We start from the raw sequence: 17919 nt of genomic DNA, 5'->3' as shown, positions 1-17919 counted from the left end.
GATGTATAGGTGAACTATACTCAAGACTATAGCAGGAACACATTAGTTTTATATTCTTCTGTAAACATGCTCCTGAGGCCTCTTTCATAGCAACAATGATAAAAATGAAGCTGTCATTTGCCTGCTATAGCCTACACAGGTCTCAACTTAATTTTGGCACTAGTATCAAGTTGTCACACTTGTTATTTTATGAGTGTGAGATTTGTTTTTACTGTTGTCATGGAGAAGAAATTTTGGTGCTGTGCGTCTGAATTTCTATGAAGCATTCGAAATTGTACATTTTGATGTCTTCTGTTTTATGTACTTTGCCGGAGTTGTTTTAGACATATAATTGAATCTTTTATTTAATTGAAACAACAAGAAAGAGACTTAATTGTCACAGGGTGTATAAGAGTGTATTTTTTGAAATCATTTTATTAAGTGATATTGTGTTTTCAGTTGTATTGAGATAAGTATTTTGTTCAGAACCATGTAATTTACATTTTTAGGGTATTAGCATAATTTCTGATTAATGATGTTGGAGCAGTTGGCATTGCAAAAGTCATACTTTGTGTGTGTGTGTGTGTGTGTGTGTGTGTGTGTGTGTGTGTGTGTGTAAGTGGGAGGGAGAGAGAGAGAGAGAGAGAGAGAGAGAGAGAGAGAGAGAGAGTACATAGAGAAAAGAAAATGCAGTTAGGGGGGTTGTATATGATTTTATTTTTATTTTTCATTTTTTTTAGGTCCCCCACTTGACGCAGCAGCAACGAAGTAGTCTTGACAAATATGGTTTGTTATCTGTACATTTGGCTGGAAGTCACCATAGGGATCAAGGATCCTTGCTTGCCAAACAGAGGAGTTTCGATGTAGCAGAAAGTAGCCAAGCTATTGGTGGCTACCAGTTTGGCCATGACATCCATTTGCGTCATTCAAACCAAAGCCAACTACCAGCTCCTCTTGCAAGAAGCTATAGCTTTATGCAACGCCGAGAAAAATATCATCAGCATCAAGATGAGGATGATTCAATGCATGAAAAGTATTTCCTGGGAACAGGGAGTGGTAATTCAGGAATGCGTTCTGTGGAGTCTACACCACAGGCTCGGCGGAAGTATCACAGTGGGGGTAGTAGTCGGCAGACATCTGGAACTGGCACAACAGATTACATTAATTTTGTAACTCCTCCAACACAGTGTTATACAAAACATGGATCAAATTCTTTAGGTGTTCATTCTGGAAGTAGAGTGTCTAAAGAACTGTTAGATACAGCTAAAGATGATGTTCTGAACATTACAACACCACTAATGCACAGAAAAACTAAATCTGAGTCGAGATATCGTGAGCCGGTGGTGCACCAACAAAAGAAGCAACCTCACAAATATAATTTTGCGAGTATAGAACGACCAGCTCAGTCAGTGGCTTCATCGAATAAGACTTTAAGTAATGATGAAAATTCTAGCAGTGAAGAACCAACCTCCAGTCCCTCTGCATCATCACCAGCTACATCTCCATGTAGCCCATCTGCACTTAGAAACAAGAAGAGTCACTCGAATACATTCATGCCCGTTGATATTCCCAGGCAGAGGTGCAATCTCCAGGAGGACACCACGAAAAACAATATTCCATATGATGATATGATTTCATCTGTTGGACCTGAACTGAAAGGATTACCACAATCACCACAACCTCTGAGAGAAAGTGGAACACCAAAGGTCTGTTAGTGTGCTTTTATTCTCTCTAGAAAACCTGTTAGAAGCAGATGCTTAGTTATAAGTAGAATGAAAGTTTAACTCAGTTGAGGAATGTGTGTTGAAATCCACTGTAAGTTTCTGTTAATGCGTTAGCTTCATCATAAACAGTATTGTGGTTTGGTTTCACACATACAGAGAGAGAGAGCGAGAGAGTGAGTGAGTGAGCGAGAGAGAGAGAGAGAGAGAGAGAGAGAGAGAGAGAGAGAGATTTTTTTTTTTCTTTAAGAATGCAGTGTTATGAACTGACCTACAGTAATTATCATGTTGGTAGGAAAGGACTATGTAGGGAATCATAGACAATTATATAATTGTTAAGAAAGTAATTTGTTCCTGAGAAAAATTGTTGTATAAACAGAGGCAAGCTTAAAGATACATCAATACCTTAACCATTCAACATTTTCTGGAGAAAGAAAAAAAGCGTCTTAAAATTTCTGCGAATGGTTCAGTTACTTTCTACGCTTATCCAGTTAGTCCTTCGTTTGTTTGGGAATACTCCTACATTTAAATTCAGCTTGCTTTGTCTGGAGAGCCTTTTTTGATAACTTTTAGTAGGTGCTGACAGAGGAAAGGGTAATGTTGCCTCTTATATATTAATACCTGAAACACTGTTTTGTCATCTACCTTTGCAGATGTAACAAAGATAAGAAAACATGCTTACCAATCACCTTTGCCACTGAGGAAAGTTGTCTGATGGAAATGGAAAGGCTGCAAAGCCATACTTACACCACCACTCACACAGACAGAAACTTGGCAGTGAATTTATAACTGTTGATGAGTGAGAGGTGCTTATTTGTCTTGTTGTGTCTTGTGTTCATAGTTCTCGCCCAGTAACTGAATGCAGTATGCATGTATGTAAATCACATGTTTATTTTTTATTAATTAATCAGTGTTAGTAGTTGTAATGAACAGATTTGAATCATAGACATGACTGAAAGTTATGGTAGACCTGTGCGACCATTGTAAGCACAAGAATAAAAATGGCTTTAAAATAGCAGGTTGGCCACAAAATAATAGTTTCTTGATGTTTCTGGACCTTTTCTTTTTTTTCCATTATGCATTTTGGGTTCTGCCCATCTTCATATGACTCTCTGATCCAAAGTGAACACACAATTTTGACAAAGTTGTCAAGTAACGTCAAAAGCGACATAAGTTTTACAACTCCACACAGCAAAATGAGATTTCACCTAACAGCTGAGTGATGTGGCTGTCCAGAAACATCCTGTGATTGTTATTTTGCGACTAACCAGCTATTTTAAAGCCATTTTTATTCTTGTGAACAAATTTGTTTTCAAAGGAGTAGACAGTACATGTATAACATTGATTTTTTTCCTTTCAGTCATTCTTTAAGCCCGCTATATGTTCAGCGGTCATGCCATCATAATTTGGTGGATTTCATTCTGTTTACTAGATTGTGTTTGTCATATGAACAATTATGTTTCTAGTACATAGCGAGAAACACACATGGTGCATTATGGCAGCATACAGCAACTGTATGTATTGCGTTAGTCAAATAAGATGGCACGCAATATTCTTGTTACCTTTGTCTGCCAAAAAGATGTCACTGACATGTCACATACATGATCTGTGATGCTCATAGAACAAAATCTATCTGTTGGTGGTGGTTATAGAACATTGAACATGTAGTGGATTTAAATAAATAATGGTTGGAGCAGAGAACTGTTATCACATGTGTGTTGTGTGATCTGTTGGAGTCCTTGGTTAACAGTACATTGTGGACAAATTATTTTAAAACTGGATAATTTTCAGAAGTTTTTAGTTCCTAGTTTTAATCCAAAGTTTATAAATTAATAGAATGAGTCAATGTTGGTAATTGTTGTTGTTTAGTAAGTATACATGAGAGCACCTGTACTCATATACATGGGCTTTTAAACTGGGATTGGACTGGTGAGGTCTGCTGTGACCATTTAGACTGCCTAAGTCTGGAATTAAGTCCAAAAATAATTTGATCTTATGCTCTTGATGATTGAAATGTCACATTCAAATTGTACTGGTAACAACTGGATAAGAAAACAGTGAGATGGAGCATGATGATAGCACATCCTGCAGTTGCAAACCCGAGACTGTTGATATGTTCTTGGAAAAGATCTGACCCTAACTATGTAGAACATAAATGAGATAAACCTTAGTTTGTAGTTGTTTTGTTCCAAGGCAGGAAATGGACTGAATAGAGAAATGTAGACAGCATAAGCAGCATTTGGCAAACCTTAGTTAGGAGAGAAGGGTTATGTTGTTTAATTTGTAGGAATGTGAACTTTTTTAATGTTGTTGGTGTTCTTACGTATTTTGCATGGGAATTTTTACTGTGAAATTGATTTTGACAGTGGAATTATTGATTTGTTTAGCCCAGTTTTATTTTTTATTGTGCAATTTATATGTAATTGCATGGAAAGCAGTGTGTAAATTTGGAGGTAGTGCAGGTAAGATACCTCTATAATGATGTATGCAACATGTAGTGTACATCAGAGCTTAGTAGTGATATGTATCGATGGTTTGCATGATTTATGAGTCACATGAATAGACAGATACCTGTTTTGCTGATGTTGGTGTTTCAGAATAGAATTAAATTGCCAGAACATTTCTTTGGTAGAGATGAATGTGGAGGATTGTGACATATTTGGGTAACTGTGTTAGATAAAAGTATACAGCAACTGCTGAAGATATAATTAAGAGAGAATTAATTATAATACATTTATTGTATGTATTTTTGTTGCAGTTATATTTTAACAGTTTCTGTTTTATAGATATAGTGCACCATAAAAATAGGGCCTGAAAACATGTAATTTATCAGTTACTTAATGCACATAATCATAAATAATAGTCCATAGTCCACTCCTGAGTAATACCATTAAAGTTGAGTTTAGTGCATGTTGCTGTCAGGTGAAATTTTATTTCGAAATGAGTTAGTATTGAAGATATTTCATTTGCTTCTGGAATTATATGTCATATCAAAAAATTGTGTAGTCAGCAGGAAGAAGAAAATTCTGTTTAACTTATGCACTTGCTGTTTATTCACAATTTCATCTATGGCTTTGGATAATTTTGCTACATACTTGTCTTAGATCGGTACAAACTTTTGCCTGTAGTATTCCCCATTGCATATGAGAATTACAAATAAAATAGTGTGACTTTCAGATATCTGTTTGAGAAGCGGCCGTATTGGATGAAGAAAACAGTTCCACACAAAAGCATCCACAATACTTGGTATAATAGAAGTAGAATAGTCATTGAACAAATTGTAACAGAGGAAGAAATTTAGAATGCTGTCATTGTCATAAAAGAAGTACCAAGTGAAGGGCTTCATGAAGGCTGTTTATTGCATGTATGACTATAGAAAAAAATCTTGAGTTGATATTCAATTTATACAGAAAGTAAAACAGTGGTAACTCATTTTGACAAGCCTGGAAGAATAATTCAATGATGAAATATGCAGTTTTTGTGCGCCAAAAACATGAGACTATTGTGGAGGAACCATTAGGTCCCTAAAAGAAACAATGATGGCAAATTGAGAGAAATTGTTTGAACAACATTAGCATGGCACAATGATTCTGCATGGACCAAACACATTAATGTGACCACTGACTGTGCTTGACATTACTAGTAGTGGAGGATAAATAAAATGTTTCGGGGGGGAGGGGGGGGTGTAGTGTAACAACCCAGTTGTTGTTGCAATGTGAAAAAGGAGAGATTTATCTGACACCTAAAATGGCATGATCATTGGCTTTTGGATCAAGGTTGGAAGCATTTCTGTAATGGCTAACTGTAAAATTTGAAATTTTCCCAGCGAATCAACTGTTCAAAAAGATTTCAGGCTTGCAGCTGGTCGTTGTAAACTTCATTGCACGATATTTCGGCTGGACAACTGCCAGCCATCGTCAGGTGAGCCTAACGAGGACTGACGAAGACATTCTCTGCCCCGTCTTATATTATGCGCTGATACAGTGGAAGAGCGTACAGAACATCAACGTTGCACTTGCCTACTGCAATCCAGTAAGTCTGCAGTTGCGGAACATTATATTTCTAATGGACATTCAATGGAGTATGACAAAACTTTGATTTTGGTCATACCAACAACTTTTTGGGACTCCATTATGAAATAATCCGTTGAAATATGCATTGTGGGAAATCTAATGAACTGTGGCAGTGGTTACCAATTGAACAATGCATGGAATCACGTCATCTCCGAAATTTGCTTGAGATGAAGATGCCAGAAGACTTTGATAGCTGCGGCCAGCGACAATACCGACGGCAGTTCAGTAATGCAGTTCCACCAGTGAGGGCGCTGTCGCTGGATGATGTGACCCTTCTGTCTCCGTGACTGCAACGCATGCATGACAGTACTATCAGCGCACTATATAAGATGGAGCAGAGAACGTCTTCATCAGTCCTCGTTCAGCTCACCTGAAGATGGCTGGCGGTTGTCCAACTGAAATATTGTGCAGTGAAGTTTATGGTGACTGGCTGCAAGCCCGAAATCTTTTTGAACAATGGCTAACTGTTCTCCTGCCACAGCAATTAAAGTGTACCATTCACGGTAAAATGGTGCTATCCAAAACTGGTGCTGTGGCAAATGTGGTGCAGCACGGGCCATAGGTGACAGGAATGAACGACGACTACGGCGATGTGCACAACTGAATAGACATGTAACTGTTGAGCAACCGACCACTCAGGTGAACCAAAGGCCTACCAACAATGTCTCCTTAATAACAGTTCAATAAACATTGCTGTGTATGGACCTCCACAGCAGGCACCTGTTTCATGCGCCCATGCTGACTGCTGTTCATCGGCAGTGAAGGCTATAATTTGCATGCCAGTAGGACAAATAGGTGTCTGCTGAGTGGAAACAGGTGGCGTTTTCAGATGAATCATTGGACAGATGACTGTTGGTGTGTACCACATGAAATGTCTGAAAGCAAATACCCTGCAACACTTGTCGTAGGGTCCACATCGGAGGGCATTCCCTGGGTGATCTCATCATTGTGGAAGGCACAGTGGATCAACACAAGTATGCATCTATCCCTGGGCCAAAGTCCACCTGTACATGCAGTTTAATGTAATTGGATAGACAAAAAAATCTGTTCATCAAGCAGTGGCAGGTGAACACACATATAAAGGGTATTAAAGTTTGGAAGCTTTCGGTGCCAGTGGCTTCTCCTTCTGACAGGTGGGTTGAAAGGGAAAGAAGAGGAGTGAGGGAAAAGGACTGATGACATTTAGAAAAAGGGGTAGAGTTTGAAAAAGTCACCCAGAACTCTGTGTCATTTGAGACTCACTGGACAGGATGAGAAGGAAAAACTGATTGTTGGGGATTGCACCAGATGGGATTTGAAAAAAATGGTTCAAATGGCTCTGAGCACTATGGGACTTAACATCTGAGGTCATAAGTCCCCTAGAACTTAGAACTACTTAAACCTAACTAACCTATGGACATCACACACACACATGCCTGAGGCAGCATTCGAACCTGCGACCATAGCAGTCGCGCGGTTCCAGACTGAAGCGCCTAGAACCGCTTGGCCACATCGGCCAGCAGATTTGAAAGCCTGAGAGCTTAGAGGAAGAAGAAAGGGTAATATGAAAGACAGAGATTAATGCCTAAACATCGTGCATGAGTTAATAAGAGTGAAAAGCTAAGTGCATTGTTTGTGATAGAGGTGGGAAGGGGTTGAAAAATAGAGAGGTCAGGGTCAACTTAAGCGTGCCATATTGAATAGGAACCATATTCCTATTCAATATGGCACACTTAAATTGATTCAGTACGTTGTATAGTGTCTGTTCCCTTAATTGAATCTAACGATGATGTTTTCAAAATGTCATTAAAAATAGTGGTTACAAAAATACCAGTGGCTATTACACTATTATCATAGTGTGCATAATAGCTATTCCCATACTCCTCTCTACAATTCAATATGTCACACAGCTCATAATGTACATACATGGTTCGAAGAGCGCTAAGCTTAGTGTACCCTATGTGCCTGGCCACCGAAATCCCCAGATTTAAACCCATTTGAGAATCTGGGAGACCCCCTTGGTTGAGCTGTTCATGCCATGGATCCTCAGCTGAATAACCTAGCGCAGCTATCATGGCTCCACATCCCTGTCAGTACGGTCCAGAATGTCATTGACACTCTTCCTGCACGTTTCGCAACAATCTGTGCTGCAAAAGATGGTTATTCAGGCTTTTAGCAGGTGGTATGGGTTTTTAAAGGCCATCTGCATATACACTGTGTTGACAAAAGTCATGGGATGCCTCCAAATATTGTGTTGGACCTCCTTTTGCCTGGTGCAGTGCAGCAACTCGATGTAACATAGACTCAACTAGTTCGAAGTGTCCTGCAGTAATATTGAGCCATGCGTGCGGGATTTTTGTGCAGGATTTGACCTCCTGATTAAATCCCATAAATGTTTCATGGGATTCATGTTGGGTGATCTGGGTGGCTGTATCATTTTTTCAAACTGTCCAGAATGTTCATTAAACCAATTGCAAAATTTGTCGCCTGGTGGCATAGCAATTGTCATCCATAACAATTCCATTTTTGTTTACGAACATGAAGTCCAGGAATGGCCAAACACAAACCATTTCCAGTCAGTGATTGGTTCAGTTGAACTAGAGAACCAAGTCCATTCCATTAAAACACAGCCCACACCATTATGGAGCCACCACCACGTTGCACAGTGCCTTGTTGACAACTTGGGACCATGGCCTTGAGTGGTCTTTGTCACACTTGAACCCTACCATCAGCTCTTACCAACTGAGATCAGGAATCTTTTCATCAGGCCACAGTTTTCCAGTTGTCTGGCATCCAACAGACATGGTCATGAACCCAGAAGAGGCACTGCAGGCGATTCCATGCTGTTAGCAAAGGCACTCATTTTGATCATCTGCTGCCATAGCCCCATAACACCAGATGTTGGCACATTCTCATAACTGATACATTCATAGTATGTCCCACATTGATTTCTGTGGCTATTTCACGCAGTGTTGCTTGTCTGTTTGCACCGACAACTACACAAATGCCGCTGCTCTCGGCCGTTAACTGAATACTGTTGGCCACTATGTTGCCCACGGTGAAAGATAATGCCTGGAATGTGGTATAATCAGCACTCTGTTGATACTGTGGATCTCAGAATACTGATTTCCCTAATGATTTCTGGAATGGAATGTCCAATGTATCTAGCTCCAACTGCCATTCCCTGTTCAGTGTCTGTTAATTCCTACTGTGCAGCCGTAATCACGTCAGACACCTTTTCATATGAATCACCCGAGTACAAATGACAACCTTGCCAATGCACTGCCCTTTTATACCTTGTGTGCATGAGACTACCACCATTTGTATATGTGCATATCGCTATCCCATGATTTTTGTCACCTCATTATATGACATGGTCCTGACCACATCAGTACTTTAGCAGCATATTGGAAGAGAGACTTCTTAAAATCTCATACACAACCTGTGAATTTACACAGTTGCAAATCCAGGGAGGTTTCATAACAGCAATACGCCATGAAAACCTTAATATGTACATTTCAATAGTTGCTGATAACATAGTTACGGAGGGAGATTGTAAACAAATGATCAGTGTCAAATATATCATTAGCAGACACAATTTGAAAGAATGAAACTGGCTGTTAGTAAAAAGTAGTTGGCCTACTAATGGGCAATAATCCTGTAACAATCCATTTGATAGGTGGAAGTGCAGAAATTAATATTGAGGATGGCCTCAAATAATGCTGGTGAATTTTGTTGTTTTCAATTATACCACAAATATGAAAATGAATTACACAATAAAGAGAGCTTCAAAGTTCGCCCCTCTACACGTAAGGTAATGTAAGAGACAACTTTTTGATGATTTTCAAACATCATCATATACCAAGTATACCTTGCTCCAATATGAGTGTGAAATAAAAACAGAAAAGTTCCTTGGCTCGACCAATGGTCATTGGCAGGCACATTTGCTTCCAGAAAAGTATAAAAAAATGTGATAGAAAATTGATACAATAGAAACTTTGTGTATAAAGGAGTGTAATGATAGAGTTAAAAAGACTATGGTATTGTGATCATGTGAAGAATGTGGCTTTGTAAAGATAGACTCGAAAGTGTAGTGGTTTCAGAATATGTAGTAAGAGAATGGTATGATGGCACAGTAGGCATTCTAGTAAGTATTCATAATGCCGGTGACTAATACATAAAGACTTCACCCAATTAACCATCTGGCCAGTGATAAATAAAAGAAAAAGGCGGCACTCATTTGGAAGTTGTTGAATTCAAATCCCTCTCAGGAGTCTTTGGTTTATGTTTTATGTACTTGTTCTGGTTTATGTTTTATGTACTTGTTCTGATTCAATCTACTATCTGGCTAGTCTTGAAGGCAGATGAAAATGTGACTGAATCTACGTTTTGTGGTCATTATATATTAAAATAACAATAAATAATCATGATTAGTACAATCACTTCATTTGTGATTTTGTCAGATGTTTCTTTTAATTGCAACATTGCACTTTTCTTGTTCTCTTGTGCAGAATTCTGAATTCAACAATGGAAATAATGGAGTGGGAAAATTCAATGATCTTTCTGCAGTGGACAACAGTAAAGGAAGTAATGTGTGCTGTGGACCACTTTACAGTAACCTTGATTATCAGTATATTATGGACCCTGAGATGCAGGCCCATCTCCTCCCACTGCAGCAGTACATTTTGGAACAGGCAAAACTTTCAGGTACATTACAGCATGAAGTTTGTCCATTGGAATTATCTATACTTAAAACTGTAGCAGCTGTATTTATTGCTTCCCCAGATGATAGATAATAATACCCGATATTTAGAAGAAATGTGTCAGTATGATTTATTGTAAAGTTAAGATGAGTTCGTGGGTTTGTGAAGGGGAAAAAATATCATATTGGCTGGGTTGAGATCGCTGTTACAATCTCTGTGTTTTAACATTACATTCTAGCTACTGATACATTCATTCAGTAACATGATCTGATCATTCTGTTCAACAGTTCATGTAAGTTGACCTTGCTTTAATATAGAAGATCTATTTCATCTTTTAACAGTAGCATTCATATCTGTTCTACTAGCACCTTTTCCCTATTCATACATTTCTTTCACTTCCTTTGTTGTCTTATTGACATAAAAGTAATACACCTATGTGAATAAACTACAGCTCTGCCTTATGCTGTCCTCAGTACAAAATGGTGTTTCGATATTTCTCATTTTTATTACTTCCACATCGTTGTTGTGGTTAGTAGACTGACTGTGTACTTCATCCCCATTCTCTCCATTGAATGATGTGGCACAGTTGTCAAGACACTGGACTTGTATTGGTCTTCTCTCTAGCATTGATTATTTTGTTCTTTATTTCATTCGTACCTTATTCTGCTGGATGTGTACTATAGATATTTTCAGTTGTTCAAATGTAGGTTTTGAAATCCTGTAGAGAACGTATAATTTTTCAATCTCTAATGTTTTTATGTAGCCTGGTGTTTATGGCATTAGGAAAGATGTGCTTTATCTAATTTTTTCTTAATTTTGTCAGTACCACACTTCTTCATGTGCTCCTTTTTCTTTAGTATTAAGGAGTTTAGCATACTTTTCACAACTACTAGTTTATGATCCTAATTTGTATCCACACCTGGTTGCGCTTTGCAGTCAGGTATTTGTTTCCTAGTTCTTTAACCGATAATGATTTGCAATTAATATTTTCGTCTCTCTCCCACATTCATTTGTGATTTGGGAAGATGTTCACCAAAACCACTTGAAATTAATCACGAAACTCTGGAACCCCCCACGACCTATCTCTCTCTCTCTCTCTCTCTCTCTCTCTCTCTCTCTCTCTCTCTCTCTCTCTCTCTCTCTTGCTCCCCCCTCCAACTCTCTCTCCCAGCACATATTCTCCTATAGCTCTATTCTAATGCTCGCAATATAAAAATTTATTAGTGTTTCATCTTCTTTGTGTATTTTATAAATTTATTGTCTTTTTTTTCCCTAAAATATTCTGCATATTTCTCCATTATTTGCTTATGTTGTGAATAAGTAAACCTGTGTATTGGTGGTTGTTATTGGTTCCACTTCAGTCCCAGGAAAAAAAAATTTTGCCATTGTATTTCTCATAATTACGAAGTTCTTATTTAAGCTGATGTCTTACCCATAACTGATTACCAAGCAATGTGATGCAATGGTAAAGATAGTGGAATTGCCATTGGAAAGAGCAGAATTCAGTTTCACCACTCTAATTTAGGTTTTCCATTATTATACAGCTGATAACTCACTCCTCTGCAGTCCCCACCTGGACAGTAATGATCAGAAACTAATTAATCTTTGAAATTTTTTACAGAAGAAAGAGATATTGATGACATCATTTTTGTAAGACTGTGTGTTGTTTGACAAAATTTTTGGTGCCTTAACACACTGGTTTCTTTTGCCATTCACACTGATGTATTTTTTATCATTGCTGATTTTTATTTATGTCTTTATGGGTAATTTTGAACTTAACAAGAATATGTTGAAGGATAGGATGTTTGGAACATCAGTCTGTTTAGACTGTTTTGAAAAGGCCTTTTGAAGAATGAAGCTGACTCTTTCTGCCTGAAGTCTTTGGCCACCATATCATATGACTGTTACTTAAATCTAAATCTTAGTGTGCTTGGAAGTGATACATAGGTAACAGTGATGATCATATCAAATACTTACATGGAATATTTTGAATTAAAATATTGCTTACACTCATTCTTCCTCAGCATTAAAGTGATGCAGTCTTTTCATTGGTTATCAGACACTAAGACAGTTTTTTAGTGATGACATCAATGCAGATTTACAGGAATCTAGTCATCAATAATCCACTTCAACTAAATTACGTAAAGTTCTTCCTATTCTTACTGTATCACATTTTGAAAAATTTAAATTGAAATGTTGGCTTTTGGTTATTAAGTTCAGTGATTATGGAAAGGCACATTACCATGTACTTGTTGTTGTTGTTGTTGTTGTTGTTGTTGAGGTTTATCAAAATGCCACAGCACTCGGTACAGTGTCAACTCTGCATGACATTTGACTTGTGGAACTAGTGTAAGGGATATGCGAGAAACTGTAAACTAGCGACTACAACAATCTAATGCTCTGCCTGAAAATTGGCAATTCTGTGAAACACAGGACGAAATTACACGAAATGCTATCAACTTACAAACGTCTGTTGTATTTGAACAGGTTTGCAACAAAAGTTCTCATAAATGTATGGGTGCCATATACATACATTTATGCTGCATTTTAAGTAAAGGTAACATTCAAAGCCCAAAGTCTTGGCCTTCAAAAACCATTGCTTGATTCAGAATCCAAGTCAATAACTTATTTGGTTTTGAGACACTAATGATTTACAAGTGTATTACAAATGACAAATTCAATCATTGTAAACATATTAGAATACTGGAGAAAATCATTACCAGCTTTCAATCAGTTTAGAACAAGATGTCACTCAGATTAAACGAGAAGCAAAATTAGTCCAGAGTGAAATGTCTGACAAGCAAAATAACTCATGTTAGACTGAGTGTAATTGTTGCCGTGAGAATAAATTACAGCAGAAAGACTTGTTGTGGAGATCATAAGTACAGACATCACTAGATCGTGGGATGAGGGAAAGTTACAGAATTGGACTGAATAGTGATCACAATCTTTTATTTATGTATTAGTTGCTGTTGCTACATGTGATCTGCACCCTAGACAACATTGCCACCTGTATTTCATTGTTGCTCAAGCACAGCACTTCGGAGAGTTCGAGGATGAGCAGTGCCCCTGCTTGGCTAGTAACTTTGATGAATGCAGGGAGGAGAGTATTGAGCAGGCAAAAATTTCATCATGCAGCCAACCGTGGGAATGTACATTGCGTACTTTGGCTTTTTATGAACATCTACCATGTTTAAAAGCAGTTTGCCTGGATCCATTTGCACCCGGAATATAATTGACTTTAAAATTGGACAAATACTCACCAATAGCATACATTTCTCTAGGAGATAGTAAAGACTAGATGGGGGCCAGTGGTGAACTTAAATGTTCCACGGAGCAGTGTTGTCGATGCTGACTGTGAGGCGGCATGGGAACAACTGGGGATGCATCAGCTTCTGGTTCTACACAGCCAATGAGAGAGAGGCAGAAAGACAATATGTCTGTAAGCAACAGACATGAGAACATGATCTTGTCAGTACAGAAGCAAATTCTACTGTATGTTCAGAAAAAAAACAGCTGTAACAAAACCTGAGAAATTGCAACATTCTGAAAAAACTAGGGGGGGTTGGGCAACCAAATATTTGGTGACAATGGAGCTGCCCTGTTAGGATGATTATGATTATGATTATGATTAAAAATAGTGATACTACAAATGACAGGCTAGGTAAAAAAATTAATGTAAACAAATTCTTATTGTTTATTTTTTTCCTCTGTGATTATCAAAATGTAGACAATAGATAAATGGCATAAATTTAGAATTGGTGTAATGTTAATTTTTTGGCAGATCCATTACATCAATAAAAGTTTGTAATTTTGGTTAGTCAAATACGTTAAAAATAAATTTTTCTCAAGGAGCCTCTTAAAAAAGAGGGGGAGGGGTCATCTTATATTCGGGATCATCTTATACTCAGATAAATACGATAAGTTGTTTTAGGAGTTTCAAAACATGTTTTTTCCAGTTTAAATTCTCATCAATATAGATCCATAAGAATGTTTTATTATTTCATCACCAAGTGTTACACTTATCATTGGTGTAGTATCCCTAGATGTGCAAAACCATGTTGTCTCTTTTTAAAATAGAAGGTGAGACAATTCATAGAAAACCAGTTAGTGGTACTTTTAAGAACTTTGTTTACTATTTCTGTTTCTGTACATATATTTGCATTGAGTACAATACTAGTGTCATATGCAAAAAGAACTAATTCTCCTTATATATTAGATGGAAGATGGTTTATGTATGTGAGGAACAGTAGTGGACCTAATATTGAACCTTGGGGAAACCCATATGTGATTTCTCTCCAATCTGAATTATGTCCCTGGCGTACGTTGCTTGAAATGCTACGTACAATTTTTTGCATTCGTTTGGCTGTATTTGACGTTGTCCATTTGTTGGACACACTATGAATCCCATCAGACATCAATTTATCTAGGAGAAGACTGTGATTCGCACAGTCATAATCACATGAGGAGAGATTAGGACTGTTGGGTGGGTGCTAGAGTGTCTCCACTTGTAATGGGTGAGGCTGCTCTCCCAAATTGACCAGAGCCTTGTCCTGAATTGTGACCAGCACAGTATTTGGCACACTATTCCACAACAGTTTTTTTAAAGACATTCTGCCCTGTACAGTCTTTATTCTTCAATGGGTGTCCACTGATGTTTGTCCTTTGGCAGCCAAGAAAAGACACAGTTGATATTAATGCTGCCATAGTTCATGTTTTGACATTTATTGCAAGCACATTCTCTCTTTTTCTCTTTAAAAAAAGAAAACATAACACATACACTCCTGGAAATGGAAAAAAGAACACATTGACACCGGTGTGTCAGACCCACCATACTTGCTCCGGACACTGCGAGAGGGCTGTACAAGCAATGATCACACGCACGGCACAGCGGACACACCAGGAACCGCGGTGTTGGCCGTCGAATGGCGCTAGCTGCGCAGCATTTGTGCACCGCCGCCATCAGTGTCAGCCAGTTTGCCATGGCATACGGAGCTCCATCGCAGTCTTTAACACTTGTAGCATGCCGCGACAGCGTGGACGTGAACCGTATGTGCAGTTGACGGACTTTGAGCGAGGGCGTATAGTGGGCATGCGGGAGGCCGGGTGGACGTACCGCCGAATTGCTCAACACGTGGGGCGTGAGGTCTCCACAGTACATCGATGTTGTCGCCAGTGGTTGGCGGAAGGTGCACGTGCCCGTCAACCTGGGACCGGACCGCAGCGACGCACGGATGCACGCCAAGACCGTAGGACCCTACGCAGTGCCGTAGGGGACCGCACCGCCACTTCCCAGCAAATTAGGGACACTGTTGCTCCTGGGGTATCGGCGAGGACCATTCGCAACCGTCTCCATGAAGCTGGGCTACGGTCCCGCACACCGTTAGGCCGTCTTCCGCTCACGCCCCAACATCGTGCAGCCCGCCTCCAGTGGTGTCGCGACAGGCGTGAATTGAGGGACGAATGGAGACGTGTCGTCTTCAGCGATGAGAGTCGCTTCTGCCTTGGTGCCAATGATGGTCGTATGCGTGTTTGGCGCAGTGCAGGTGATCGCCACAATCAGGACTGCATACGACCGAGGCACACAGGGCCAACACCTGGCATCATGGTGTGGGGAGCGATCTCCTACACTGGCCGTACACCGCTGGTGATCGTCGAGGGGACACTGAATAGTGCACAGTACATCCAAACCGTCATCGAACCCATCGTTCTACCATTCCTAGACCGGCAAGGGAACTTGCTGTTCCAACAGGACAATGCACGTCCGCATGTATCCCGTGCCACCCAACGTGCTCTAGAAGGTGTAAGTCAACTACCCTGGCCAGCAAGATCTGTCCCCCATTGAGCATGTTTGGGACTGGATGAAGCGTCGTCTCACGCGGTCTGCACGTCCAGCACGAACGCTGGTCCAACTGAGGCGCCAGGTGGAAATGGCATGGCAAGCCGTTCCACAGGACTACATCCAGCATCTCTACGATCGTCTCCATGGGAGAATAGCAGCCTGCATTGCTGCGAAAGGTGGATATACACTGTACTAGTGCCGACATTGTGCATGCTCTGTTGCCTGTGTCTATGTGCCTGTGGTTCTGTCAGTGTGATCATGTGATGTATCTGACCCCAGGAATGTGTCAATAAAGTTTCCCCTTCCTGGGACAATGAATTCACGGTGTTCTTATTTCAATTTCCAGGAGTGTATATAGGCATTGACATTCTTATAGGCCTATATGGGCAAGGATCTGGAAGACAAGAAATACCTTTTAAATTTTTTTCATCAACTCTTTTTTATCAGATTCCTCTGTTCAGTGACATAGGTTGCTCCAAAAGTAATTTTTCTATTAAGGTATGGACAGAGTAGAAGATTGTCCTACCACACACCATAGCCCAACACCTGCCAACTTGTTCTGGTCCACATCATGGATGTTGTATTGAATGAGGCAACGTGTCATCGTATAGGAGATTTGTTTTGTACTGTTTGTTTCATGGGAGGTGTGCATTATTAACCTATTGCACGTGCTTGAAGCTTTCATGCTGGATAGAACAACAATATGTAGGAGGATAGATTGCTGCTCACCATGTAGAGGAGGCGTTGAACTGTAGACAGGCACATTTGAAAGTGGACTCCTAATACATCCTCCGAACTTCTGTCTTTCTGATATTTAGGGACACGGTGCAATTGCTCAAAAGGTCAATACAATTAATATATTTTAATTTCTTTATGCAGGTCACTAATAAATGGTCTCATTTACATTAAATGTAACACAGATGTTGGTAATTCTCAAATAATATTTCTACTTCTTTGAAATGCTCACAATTATAAAAATTTAATTTAATGTTCCTGTTCTTGACATTGCAAGGAATTTGAACTTTGCAGTTTTTTTGCTGCTCTTCAAACAGCCTTACAATTTAATATATACTTTTAAAAAAATGAATTTCCAGGTTTTATATATTGTTTCAGTATTATAAAACTGTGAATATGATTATGGTATCAGTATTTGTGTGAATAAAGTGTGGTTTAGAATTTAGATAAGAGGTGCAGTTTACATATTTAATACAGAGATTCTAACTCAATATAAGTTTGACATAATTCAAAGTGCATTGTGAATACTCTGACCTCAAAGCTTTCTAATGAGCTATAAATTCTTTTAAGGTAATGACTTTTTTGAATAAGTATATTTTGAAGGTAAGTGATTCAACATATTATGTATTAGTTTGTATTTTTCTCCCTTAATAATGGTCCAACAAAACTGGAATACTGTAAATTAAATATTGAAGTTACTTTGCTAAAAACTTGCTGTTGCATTAGTAGTCTGCTATGGTGTATTATGTACATTGAGATTGATCTCTGTGTTCTAAGGTTACACAAAATAGGTGAGCTACTAATGTAAAGGTCACATTTTGGATTCTTTTTATTGATTCACGTTTCTGGGCATAATTTTGAGTAACTGTGTCACCCTATGCACTAAA

At 39.0% G+C, this 17919-nt stretch overlaps 1 protein-coding gene across 2 annotated transcripts in view; it reads left to right on the top strand.

Moving 5' to 3' along the window:
• LOC126469841 (filaggrin) overlaps positions 1-17919 on the top strand; it is a 358695-nt gene that overhangs the window by 240092 nt on the left and 100684 nt on the right. For both annotated transcript variants that reach the window (XM_050097137.1, XM_050097136.1), the window contains exons 7-8: positions 720-1685; positions 10264-10459. In XM_050097137.1, the coding sequence (XP_049953094.1) occupies positions 720-1685; positions 10264-10459 (1162 nt within the window). The remainder of the gene's footprint in view (positions 1-719; positions 1686-10263; positions 10460-17919) is intronic.

This window comes from Schistocerca serialis, chromosome 3, assembly GCF_023864345.2.
Source record: "Schistocerca serialis cubense isolate TAMUIC-IGC-003099 chromosome 3, iqSchSeri2.2, whole genome shotgun sequence".
Classification (NCBI taxonomy): domain Eukaryota; kingdom Metazoa; phylum Arthropoda; class Insecta; order Orthoptera; family Acrididae; genus Schistocerca; species Schistocerca serialis.
The sequence above is the reverse complement of the archived record's forward strand: the minus strand, read 5'-3'. Positions and strand labels throughout refer to the sequence as shown.